General features: G+C 40.7%; 1 protein-coding gene across 3 annotated transcripts; it reads left to right on the plus strand.

Moving 5' to 3' along the window:
- The first annotated feature begins 2,297 nt into the window (after positions 1-2,297).
- crcp (calcitonin gene-related peptide-receptor component protein) lies at positions 2,298-5,968 on the plus strand. Of its 3 annotated transcripts, none has more exons than XM_084177600.1 (7): positions 2,298-2,413; positions 3,244-3,280; positions 3,379-3,477; positions 3,874-3,968; positions 4,115-4,172; positions 4,254-5,001; positions 5,311-5,968. In XM_084177600.1, the coding sequence occupies exons 1-6, from the start codon at positions 2,406-2,408 to the stop codon at positions 4,398-4,400; spliced, it is 444 nt and encodes a 147-aa protein (XP_084033726.1). In that variant the 5' UTR covers positions 2,298-2,405; the 3' UTR covers positions 4,401-5,001; positions 5,311-5,968. The 3 variants fall into 3 exon arrangements, with proteins under 3 accessions (XP_084033726.1, XP_084033727.1, XP_084033728.1); XM_084177601.1 differs by having other exon boundaries at positions 4,254-4,978; XM_084177602.1 differs by having other exon boundaries at positions 2,344-2,413; positions 3,248-3,280.
- Positions 5,969-12,483: the final 6,515 nt, after the last annotated feature.

Here is a 12,483-nt window from a genome sequence, read left to right on the forward strand (position 1 = left end):
GATGTAGTCTATCACAGTGCCAGCTGTTTGTCACCAAAGCCCCATATACTACCCACCATTGTGACCTGTACGCTCTTGTTGGCTGGCCCTCACTACATATTCATCGCCAAACCCACTGGCTCCAGGTCATCTATAAATCACTTCTAGGCAAATCCCCGTCTTATCTTAGATCATTGGTCACCATAGCAACAACCACCCGTGGTATGCATTCCAGCAGGTATATCTCATTGGTCATTCCCAAAGCCAACACCTCCTTTGGCCGCCATTCCTTCCAGTTCTCTGCTGCAAATGACTGGAACGAACTGCAAAAATCTCTGAAGCTGGAGACACTTATCTCCCTAACTAACTTTACGCATCAGTTGTCAGAGCAGCTTACCGATCACTGCACCTGTAATTAGCCCACCCAACTACCTCATCCCCATATTGTTATTTACATTGTTATTTATTTTGCAAATTTGCACCCCAGTATCTCTATTTGCACATCATCTTCTGCACATCTATCAGTCCAGTGTTAATAATAAATTGTTATTATTTTGCACTATGGCCTATTTATTGCCTTACCTCCATAACTTACTACATTTGCACACACTTTATATAGATTTTCTATTGTGTTATTGACTGTACGTTTTGTTTATTCCACATGTAACTGTGTTGTTGTTGTTTTTATCGCACTGCTTTGCTTTATCTGGGCCAGGTCGCAGTTGTAAATGAGAACTTGTTCTCAACTGGCTTACCTGGTTAAATAAAGGTTAAATAAAAAATAAAAGTACAAATAAAAGAGTGAAGGAAAAGCATTCCAGGAGAAGCTGGTTGAGAGAATGCCAAGAGTGTGTAAAGCTGTCATCAAGTCAAAGTGTGGCTATTTGAAGAATCTCAAATATAAAATATATTTTGATTTGTTTAACACCTTTTTGGTTACTACATGATTCCATATGTGTTATTTCATAGTGTTGATGTCTTCACTATTATTCTACAATGTAGAAAATAGTAAAAATAAAGAAAAACCTTTGAATGAGTAGGTATTCTAAAACTTTTGACCGGTAGTGAAGGAAGTAGCCTCTAATGTGCTAGTGAAGGCTATTTAACAGTCTGATGGTCTTGAGATAGAAGCTGTTTTTCAGTCTCTTGGTCCCAGCTTGATGCACCTGTACTGATTATGTACTTTTGGATGATAGCGGGCGAGGTCAAAACATTGCAATGTGGATAACTCATTCAAATTATATTGAATTTTAATCAATGGCCACCTTTATTGTGCAAGAAAATGAATTAAGAAATTTGTGAGAAAACAATAAAAAATATGGTTTTAAAAACATTTTTTCAGACCAATAATGAAGAAAAAAATACAAAGTTGTCAATGGTATGTTGAGAATATTGGGCTATAGAGAGAAAACGTTTCTACCTGTCTCAGCTAAAGTGGGGTGGAAAATACTCATTAGGGTCTTTACTAACCAAATATGTGTAGTTTTGGAGGGGGACTGTGTCGCACATACCCAGCAGCACTTCGTTTTCCACCCCCTCCATAGTGAAAAGCCAGCAGCAGGCCGTGCAACACAGTCCCCCTCACCATATTTGGTTAGTAGAGACCCTACTGAGTATTCCCACCCCACTTTAGTTGAGACGGGTAGAAAAGCTCTCTCTACAAGCTAATAAGTATCTCATAGACCGTGTATTGCATTGCAGTGAATGGAGTTGGTGGAGTATGGAGTCACCAGTACTCTGTATTAAACCTGTTGCCCAGCACAAGAAACCCTTTTAAGTTTTGCAGACTCTATTGAGTAATTCCAATAACATACACTGAGTGTACAAAACATTAAGAACATCTGCTCTTTACATGACATAGACTGACCAGGTGAATCCATGTGAACGCTATTATCCCTTATTGATGTCACTTGTTAAATCCACTTCAATCAGTGTAGATGAAGGGGAGGAGACAGGTTCAATTAAAGGCTGTTCTGAGGGCAAACTAGGAAGGTGCTCTTAATGTTTTGTGCACTCAGTGTATATTTGTATTTTATTAAAAGTGTATTGCTTTAAATATAGCCTGAACAATAGCTTTCAGCATACTAGTATTTGTGTAAAATGTGTAAACTTTCAATAATAATAATAAAAAGATGTCAAATTATTCATTAACTTTTTCAGAGGTGGGTGCAATGCTGTGAAAAACAGTTATGCTGCACTAGACTCCTAAAACAAATATATTCCCAAAGTTTAGCATGTCTTTGCAGGGAACTCTTATTCTGAAAAAGAAAATCCGCGATAATGCTTCCTGCATAATATCCTGCTGCTAGGAGAACGGTAATGTCAGGAGTTGTATAAATGTCTGCGGGCTAGGAACTCATCTTCTCAGCAATTTTTTCCCCAACCGGATTAATTTGGCAACGGACCAAGCAAGAGTTGCTGGCTAAATGGAAGTGTAAGCATTTTCTGACAATTTCTACAACGAATCGTAGCTACTCATTTCATCGACATAGATTTATGTTTTTGTTTAAATGGTTTAACTGTTGTGTATAAGTTTTTTTTCTTGTGAAATATCGAGCTAGCTTTTCCTGTAAAGACTCAGCAGTGCACGCAACACACATGATGATTAATATAAGAAAGATGATAGCTAGGCCTACATCGTAATGTCTGAATGCCTAGTGCCTGATCATGATGAGTATGGAATCATGTATTTTCTAGCTAAATAACTAGAGTAGGTACGATTAGCTAGCTAGGTCTTATAACATGGTTTTCTTTCTGGGTCGGTCGTTTTCCTACGATGACTACCAGTACGCAGGTTGACGTTTATTGTCATGAGTCTTGTCCTGGATGCAGAACTGAGCTATTTCCCCTTAAGCCTTAGATAGGCCAGCTGCAAAGTCAAAATTGACTTTTTAGGCTTAATTTAAGGTTAGGGTTAGGCATTAGGGTTACCAGTGTGGTTAAGTTTAGGTTTGAAATCAGATTGTATGACTTTGTGGCTGTGCCAGCTAGTGACCACTCTGCAGAACTGCATCCAGAACATGATTCATGATGAAAAACGCTAACCTGCTGGTTCAGGACTATTTGAAAAAGACATTTAGACTTTAGGAAATCTCACAAATCAACAAAGATTACCACTATAAATCTGTAGTTTTGGTGGTGGAGGCACAGGGGGTCTTCCACATTTCCACTAGTTGAGGGAGTCAAGTATGTAGTACAATCCCGTGGTATTACACTGTAAGATATTAGTCCTTTTCAATCAACTGTGTCATGTTTATCTTTCAGAAAGGATGCCAATGCTGCTATGCTCAGCAACTATGAGGTAATTTATATTATTTGTCTGTTTTTACATGTGTTTTAGCCATCATTTTGATCACTGTATTTACATGTATTTGCATCCCCTCTCTGTCTCTCTCCTAGGTCTACCAGCTCCTGACAGATCTGAAGGAACAGCGAAAGGACAGTGGGAAGAACAAACACAGCGCTGGACAACAGAACCTCAACACCATCATGTACGAGGTTAGTAACCCACACACCACAGAACCTCAACACCATCATGTACAAGGTTAGTAACCCACACACCACAGAACCTCAACACCATCATGTACGAGGTTAGTAACCCACACACCACAGAACCTCAACACCATCATGTACGAGGTTAGTAACCCACACACCACAGAACCTCAACACCATCATGTACGAGGTTAGTAACCCACACACCACAGAACCTCAACACCATCATGTACGAGGTTAGTAACCCACACACCACAGAACCTCAACATTTTTATGTATTAGGTTAGTGCCATGAAGGGTACACACTCACAAACACACTGTAGGCAGAGACCAGTAGAACTTCATGTACAGGGTTGCAGCACACACATGTTGTGTCTTAACCTCCTGTGTCTCTCTTTCCAGACGCTGAAGTACCTATCCACGACTCCATGCAGCAGGCAGAACCCAGAGACTGTCAAGAACTTCCTTACCACCATGGTGCCTCACAAACTCACCAAGTGAATGGCAAAACACACACACACACCACCCACTGTGTAATCTGATATCTGTCAAACACAAATGTAACTGTTACATGCTATTGAAACAGACGTCATACGGACACATATTACACACACACTGACAGTGATGTATTGTTTGTCCATAGGGCTGAGAAGCTGCAGCTACTGAACCACAGACCAGAGACTGCTGTAGAGATCCAACTGGTGAGACCACACTTAACCTTCACTCTTTATTCTCTCCTTCTGTTGTTGTGGGTGAGATTAACTCTAAGTGTGTGTGTGTAGATGGTAGAGGAGAGTGAGGAGCGGTTGTCAGAGGACCAGATTGAGGAGCTCATTCAGAAGGTCACAGACGTGCTCCCAGGCGACCCAGAACAAGAAGGCTCCGCCCCCAGCAATGAGGCAGAGATGGGAGAGGGCATTGACCAATAGCCACGAGCCCTGATGGAGCCTGTCTGTGACGGAGGGAGCCTGAGCTGAACAGGAGTTAAAACAGTGTACAGAAAAGACTGGAAATCCACTTTCATGCTCATTTGGGTGCTCTCGACTGGACATGGAAGTATGCAGAATGGAATACAGTCAGATATTACCATTGACCGTAACAAGCTACTTTGACTGTTCCCATTCTTCTGTGCATTACTAACCTACCCAACTGCTTGGTTCAACTTCAGCTCTTACTCCTTCTGTGTTTACAGGACTGTTTCTTAGTGTGTTCTGGAATCCACTTGCACTTACATACATTCTGTTCCAGTCGGCATTCTCCTGTGCTACATGCTTTCATATAGTTAGCAACGGGCTAACGTGAAGCTCCATTAGCCGTTACAGGTTAGGTACTGTTTGGCGTAAACCAGAACATTTCCGACCAACATTAACTTGGTGAAACTTCCTCAATTCCCGACTTGGAAGAAAATCAATGTCTTCCTAAACGTCAACGTCTAGTTGCAGGGGCTTTGTTTGAATTTAGAAAATGCTCCATGAAGTTACCAATGTAATTAGAACAGTCATATACGGTCTCATATACCTCAGCATTCAGGCCTCGAACCACCCAGTTTATAATTTAATTTAGAACATCTGTTATTAAATAAAATAAACGTTTTGCTCCATGAAGTAATCCAAAAATGTGTACGCCGCCATTTTGTCTATTTCAAATAATCTCTCATTGATTGAGACAGGCGAGTGTCATGAAATGCAGCACTTTGTGGTGGACACCCACCTGTCTCAATCAATGAGAGAAGATTTAAAATGGACAAGATGGTGACGTACATTGGATTACTTCATGGAGCAAAACGTTAATTTTATATTTAATAACAGCTGTTCTAAATTATAAACTGGGTGGTTCGAGGCCTGAATGCTGACAGGCTGAAAGCTGTGGTATATGAGACTGTATACCACGGGTATGACAACATGTATTTTTACTGTTCTAATTACGTTGGTAACCAGTTTTATAATGGCAATAAGGCACCTCTGCGTTGCGTCGTGCATAAGAACAGCCCTTAGCCATGGTATATTGGCCATATACCACACCCCGTCATGCCTTATTGCTTAAACAAACCCCTGCAACGACACATGGCCATTTAGAAGACATTGGTTGTCTTCCAAGTCGGGAATTGAAGCAGTATCAGCAGTCTTTTTAAGGTTGGTTGAAAATTCTCTGCTACACCAAATAGTACCTATCTAATAACGTCTATCAGCCAGCTGGAACAGAGTAATGGTCTGACTAGGCAATATTTTTAATAGCTAGCTTTCATAGTACAGTGAATGGAACTTAGCTAAGCAGAAGCTTGGTGTGTCCAGAGAGAACAGTCAGGGAACCGGGTTTTGACAGCACCCACCCTGTCCTCTACAGAGCACTGTTGCTTTCAGATGCCATAAAATGGGGTCAGTGTAAAGAACTGAATGTACACTTGTTTTGTATTTTGTTTTGACCTGGAAGTATATTTATCCAATGTATGGTTTTCTTTATCAATCCATTTGCCTAATAAAATCAAAGGCATACAGTATGCATTTGCCTTTGTGTGGATGAATGTCGGCGCGTTCGAGCGGATCACCTTTGTCAAGTTGCCTTTCAAACTGTGTTGCATTATGGGGATAAAAATGGTCTGACTTGCGCCTACATGTCGACTCCATGAACTTTACAAGAACCATGTGATCAAAAGTCATGAAGTTTAGACTGCAATCAATTTTTTTTTCACCCAATCAAGTCAGGACCCCCCAGTTACCCACATGGGCCCCCTACCTCTTCCCCCCCCCCCCCCCCCCCCCCCCCCCCCCAGGCCCCCGCCCCCCACAGGCCTGGGCCCAGTAGCTTCAGCCCCTGCATTAACCTGGCCCTGTCATCTGCAAATAAGTTTAGTTTATTCATATTTACCAATACTGATAACTGTTATGCTTGGGTCCTTTCTCATTCTTGTTTCAGTTAGCATATTTTATTTTACTGGTGTTCTAAGCAATCTAAAAGTCGATGAGCGCTCTCTCTCCCAATGTGATAACTTCATTTTTTCTAAATAATGAATTTAGTTTTCGCATTGCTGGCTTCATTAAACAAGTTTAATCTAATGGATTTTAGAGGTCCTTGGTCTAATTTATTTGTTCAAGGGCCTATAACCTACGAGGCCAACTTTACCATATTATCCAGGAGGCATACTTACACACCCTGTCTCACTACTATGCGTGAATGATGTTTCTGAACTTTAAAGCTGCAATATATAACTTTTGGGTGACCCCCGACCAAATTCACATGGAAATGTTAGTTATAGATCTGTCACTCATTGAAAGCAAGTCTAAGAAGCGGTAGATCTGTTCTATGTGTGCTATTTCTATGCTTCCCATTCTTTTAGGTTTTTCGTCTTACTTTTGGTTTTGTACACCTTCAAACAGCTGAAAATACAATATATTTGGTTATATATTTCACAGCAGTTTAGATGGTACAACGATTCTCTACACTATACTTGCTTGTTGTCATATAAACTGAAATTAGACTAACTTACAATTTTTGCAACCAGGAAATGGCTGAGTGATTTCTGCATAGTGCATCTTTAAACAATGCGAAATACTAAATCATTTGTTTTGCTTCTTTGTGTTCTGTGGCTGCATGAAATAGCAAACAAAAAGTGAAGTTGGCAATGACGTTTACTTCATCTTTTGTGGGGCCCTGATGAAAACATAACATCCATTACTGTAGTTAGGCTTAACCCTATCAGTCCTGAGACCCCAGCAAAAATCTGTATGTCTAGCCCTTTATATTTACACAATTAAGTGTTTTACCATTTTTATTTTCAGGACAACCAGAGCTACCAACTAGATAAAAGTAGAACACAAAACAAGTTGCATTCATGAGTTTTATTGTAAGAATATCAACAAAAAAATTAAAGTAAGCCAAAGCAAAAACCTGAAAGAAATTACAAACTCTTAAATCAATTGTTATTTACATTTTAGTCATTTAGCAGACGCTCTTATCCAGAGCGACTTACATGAGCAATTAGGGTTAAGTGCCTTGCTTAAGGGCACATCGACAGATTTTTCACCTAGTCGGCTCGGGGATTAGAACCAGCGACTTTTCGGTTACTGGCACAACGCTCTTACCCACTAAGCTACCTGCCGCCCCACTGTTATAATATTATGTTCTAAAAGCTGGGGGAACGGCCTCAGTCAGCGTCATGCAATGAATGAAAAACTTTGTAAAAAGTGGAATACATTTTTAAGAATGAGGCGGACGAATTGGGTGTCTACTCATCAATCTGCGGGGCACATTTTAATCCCTAAGAACTTCCACGGCTATCAACAATGGAAGGAGTGCTTCAGCAAGTAGTTGATTCTCAAAGTGGACATGCTGCACCTATGAACAACATGTCCACTTCCTTCACCTCTGTTTCAACAGGAGCAACATCTGTCCCTGACCTACACACAGCTGCAGTGATTTCTCTTGCCACATTTTTTACACTCAACATTGAATGCAGGACACCTCTTTGGTTTGTGTGTTTTTCCACATTTTTTTCCGCTCATTTACATATCCCCTTGACCTTCAACCTCGAGTGATACTGATTGGCTGTTAAACACAGGGTGTTATGGACTATCATTAAAGGTGTATAGCTCCATATATTACAGCTAGAGCCATGCTTTCTTTGGAGGGGTGGATTTTGCTCAATGGGAAAGTTAATTTTATATTTTAGGGTCAATGTTGTCACAGTTGCTTCTTGTTGAAGAGGCAGCTGCTAATGTTGGCTTGCTATAGCTAGCTATCCTCTTCCTCCGTTTCTGAATGAATTTGTGGCTATTTCTTTAGCTAGCAAAATAAGTGAGTTTTGTTTGTGTACTGCCATATGTCGATAACATAGCTAAGTTTGTCACTGGTAGGGGCTAGTAAATATCCTAAACCTAGCCAGCTAGAGAGCAAACTTAAACCGGGGAGATAGGGATGAGAGAATTCACTTTCTGTTTCATCTGCTGCTGGATTGCTAATGTTCACTCAAATATGTATTTCCACATGAAATTGATGAAATTCCATTTTTATTCAATAAACATTGTATTTGTGTCAATGTTATGAATGTTGTGGAAAAATCTTCACAGGCGTTTTCCACTTACAGTTTACCATGTACAGTAGGCTACAGCAGGCAATATATTCATCCAATATGTGAGTCATAGAAATTATGATCTTGCGATTGGGGCTTTCCGTCTAATTGGTCTGTATATGCAGGGAGCATAAATTGTACAATTGTAAAACTAATATTAGCATTTTTCAAGTTAGAACCCATGTACAGTACCAGTCAAAGGTTTGGACACACCTACTCATTCAAGGGTTTTTCTTTATTTTTACTATTTTCTGCATTGTAGAATAATAGTGACGATCCTGATCCTCAACACTGGGGCCCCACAAGGGTACATGCTCAGCCCCCTCCTGTACTCCCTGTTCACCCATGACTGCGTGGCCAAGCACACCTCCAACTCAATCATCAAGTTTGCAGACGACACAACAGTAGTAGGCTTGATTACCAACAATGACGAGACCGCCTACTGGGAGGAGGGCTCTGGGAGTGTGGTGCCAGTAAAATAACCTCTCACTCAACGTCAACAAATCAAAGGAGATGATCGTGGACTTCAGGAAACAGCAGAGGGTGCACCCACCTATCCACATCGACAGGACCGCAGTGGAGAAGGTGGAAAGCTTCAAGTTCCTTGGCGTACACATCACCGACAAACTGAAATGGTCCACCCACCACCCAGACAGTGTGGTGAAGAAGGCGCAACAGAGCCTCTTCAACCTCAGGAGGCTGAAGAAATTCGGCTTGGCACCTAAAACCCTCAAAAACTTTTACAGATGCACAATTGAGAGCATCCTGTCGGGCTGTATCACCGCCTGGTACAGCAACTGCACCGCCCGCAACCGCAGGGCTCTCCAGAGGGTGGTGCGGTCTGTCGAACGCATTACCAGGGGCAAACTACCCACCCTCCAAGACACATACAGCACCCGATGTCACAGGAAGGCCAAAAATATCATCAAGGACATCAACCACCCGAGCCACTGCCTGTTCACCCCGCTATCATCCAGAAGGCAAGGTCAGTACAGGTGCATCAAAGCTGGGACCGAGAGAATGAAAAACAGCTTCTATCTCAAGGCCATCAGACTGTTAAATAGCCATCACTAGCACATTAGAGGCTGCTGCTGCATATTGAAATCACTGGCCACTTTAAGAAATGGAACACTAGTCACTTTAATAATGTTTACATATCTATTCTATAATATTCTACTGTATCTTAGTCCATGCCGCTCTGTCATTGCTTGTCCATGTATGTATATATTATTAAATTCCATTCCTTACTAGTTTTGTGTGTATTGGGTATATGTTGTGAAATTGTTAGATATTACTTGTTAGATATTTATGCACTGTCGGAGCTAGAAGCACAAGCATTTCGCTACACCCGCTATAACATCTGCTAAACATGTGTATGTGACAAATAACATTTGATTTGAAGACATCAAAATTATGAAAGAACACATGGAATCATGTAGAAACCAAAAAAGTGTTAAACAAATCAAAATGTATTTTATATTTCAGATTCTTCAAAGTAGCCACCCTTTGCCTTGATGACAGCTTTGCACACTCTTTGCGGTGTGTTGGGTCATTGTCCTGTTGAAAAACAAATGATAGTACCACTAAGCGCAAACCAAATGGGATGGCGTATCGCTGCAGAATGCTGTGGTAGCCATGCTGGTTAAGTGTGTCTTGAATTCTAAATAAATCACTGACAGTGTCACCAGAAAAGCACCATCACACCTCCTCCTTCATGCTTCATGGTGTAACCACACATGCGGAGATCACCCGTTCACCTACTCTGCATCTCACAAAGACATGGCGGTTGGAACAAAAAATTTCACATTTGGACAAAGGACAGATTTCCACCGGTCGAATGTCATTTGCTCGTGTTTTTTGGCACAAGCAAGTCTCTTATTATTATTGGTGTCCTTTAGTAGTGGTTTCTTTGCAGAAATTAGACCATGAAGGCCTGATTCACGCAGTTTCCTCTGAACAGTTGATGTTGAGATGTGTCTATTACTTGAACTGCGAAGCACTTATTTGGGCTGCAATGTGAGGTGCAGTTAACTCGAATTAACTTATCCTCTGCAGCAGAGGTAACTCTGGGTCTTCCTTTCCTGTGGCGGTCCTCATGAGGGCCAGTTTCATCATAACGCTTGATGGTTTTTGTGACTGCACTTGAAGAAACTTTCAAAGTTGTTGAAATGTTCCGTATTGACTTACCTTCATGTCTTAAAGTAATGATGGACTATCGTTTCTCTTTGCTTATTTGAGCTGTTCTTTCCATAATATGGACTTGGTCTTTTACCAAATAGGGCTATCTTCTGTATACCACCCCTACCTTGTCACAACACAACTGATTGGCTCAAACGCATTAAGAAGGAAAGAAATTCCACAAGTTAACTTTTAAGAAGGCACACCTGTTAATTTAAATGCATTCCAGGTGACTATCTCATGAAGCTGGTTGAGAGAATGCCAAGAGTGTGCAAAGCTGTCATCAAGGCAAAGGGTGGCTACTTTGAAGAATCTCAAATATAAAATATATTTTGATTTGTTTAACACTTTTTTGGTTACTACATGATTCCATATGTGTTATTTCATATGTTTGATGTCTTCACTATTTTTCTACAATGTAGAAAATAGTAAAAATAAAGAAAAATCCTGAAATGAGTAGGTGTGTCCAAACTTGACTGGTACTTTATATTAATTAATTGTATATTAATTAGTTAATATACAGCACCAACTTCATAAATGTCTGTTAGGGTCCATTATATACTACCTGGACTTTAAGGCAACCTGCACTCTATGGTTTAGCGGTGTGTAGAATAGAATCTACGATCTGAATTTGATCAAGTGCTCGGCTCGTTCTATACACTGTGTGCACTCATATGCATGCTAAAATCGTGACGTATAGCATCACCCACCGGGCGAAATGGCGTGATAACAATGGCCGTGTTCGAAAGCATCAAAACGACTGACTGATCTACAAATCACCTTGCATCATAAATAACGATTCATTATTTTTAGATAAGACAGTCACAATTTACCCATGATACGTTGGGGTTTTGATCCTCTCGAACATGGCCACCACAGTTTCTAAACTCAGAGGTGCAAAATTGTGAGACTTCCGGGAATGCTAGCGACTAAACAGGCCAGGGTTTGGGGTTTGAGAAGTCAATGAGAGAAGTGAAAAATGATTCCTTGTTCATTATCTCTAAATCTAAAGGCACAACCTAGATTCGAGCGAATGTCTTAAGTAGTTGAACATGGTATTAATCCAACCCCGTGAAAGTGACAAACTGACATGTTTTTATTTTTGTTAAAAACAACTTCATATCGAAGGAGTGCCTTTGATTTGACAGCCTGCACATGCGCCGTTTGGAGTCAGACGACCTTTAGACCCGATGACGTATTTCTACGCATGAGCATAGCCAACGTCGCTGTGACATCGCCTACAAGAGTGATCGGGATTTCTATTGGAGAAGCAGTTTCAGCCTTTCTTCATATTGTACTGTAAAATTGTCTATGGTATCAAAGATATTTACAACTAACCCAAGATAGACCACAACCTATCGTTTCCAATGGGAACAAATTAGTCAAAGTGGACAGAACAAGCAAGAAGGGGGGCAGAGCCAAGCACGAGCTAGCGAGATCCTATTGGCGCGTTCTAGCATATTTGCATATTTCCGTTAGGCAACGCCTACTCTGAAGTGCACGTGTGCAATAACTAAATTCCCCCTTGCACTCCTTCTAAACAACACATTCTTTATTTATTATTATTATTATTATTATTTTTATTTATTTTTTACTTTGGTAAAGGATCAAATCTACAAAACCCAGTCGACTGTATTCGGAACAGATTGTAGTTTTGGGAACAGAAAACTGTATTGAGATCAAATGTTGTGGCGCAGTGGTCTAAGGCACTGCATCACAGTGCTAGCTGTGCCAATAGAGATCCTGGTTCGAATCCAGGCTCTTTCGTA

The sequence above is a fragment of the Coregonus lavaretus genome (genome assembly GCF_964263955.1).
Source record: "Coregonus lavaretus genome assembly, chromosome: 15".
Taxonomy (NCBI): domain Eukaryota; kingdom Metazoa; phylum Chordata; class Actinopteri; order Salmoniformes; family Salmonidae; genus Coregonus; species Coregonus lavaretus.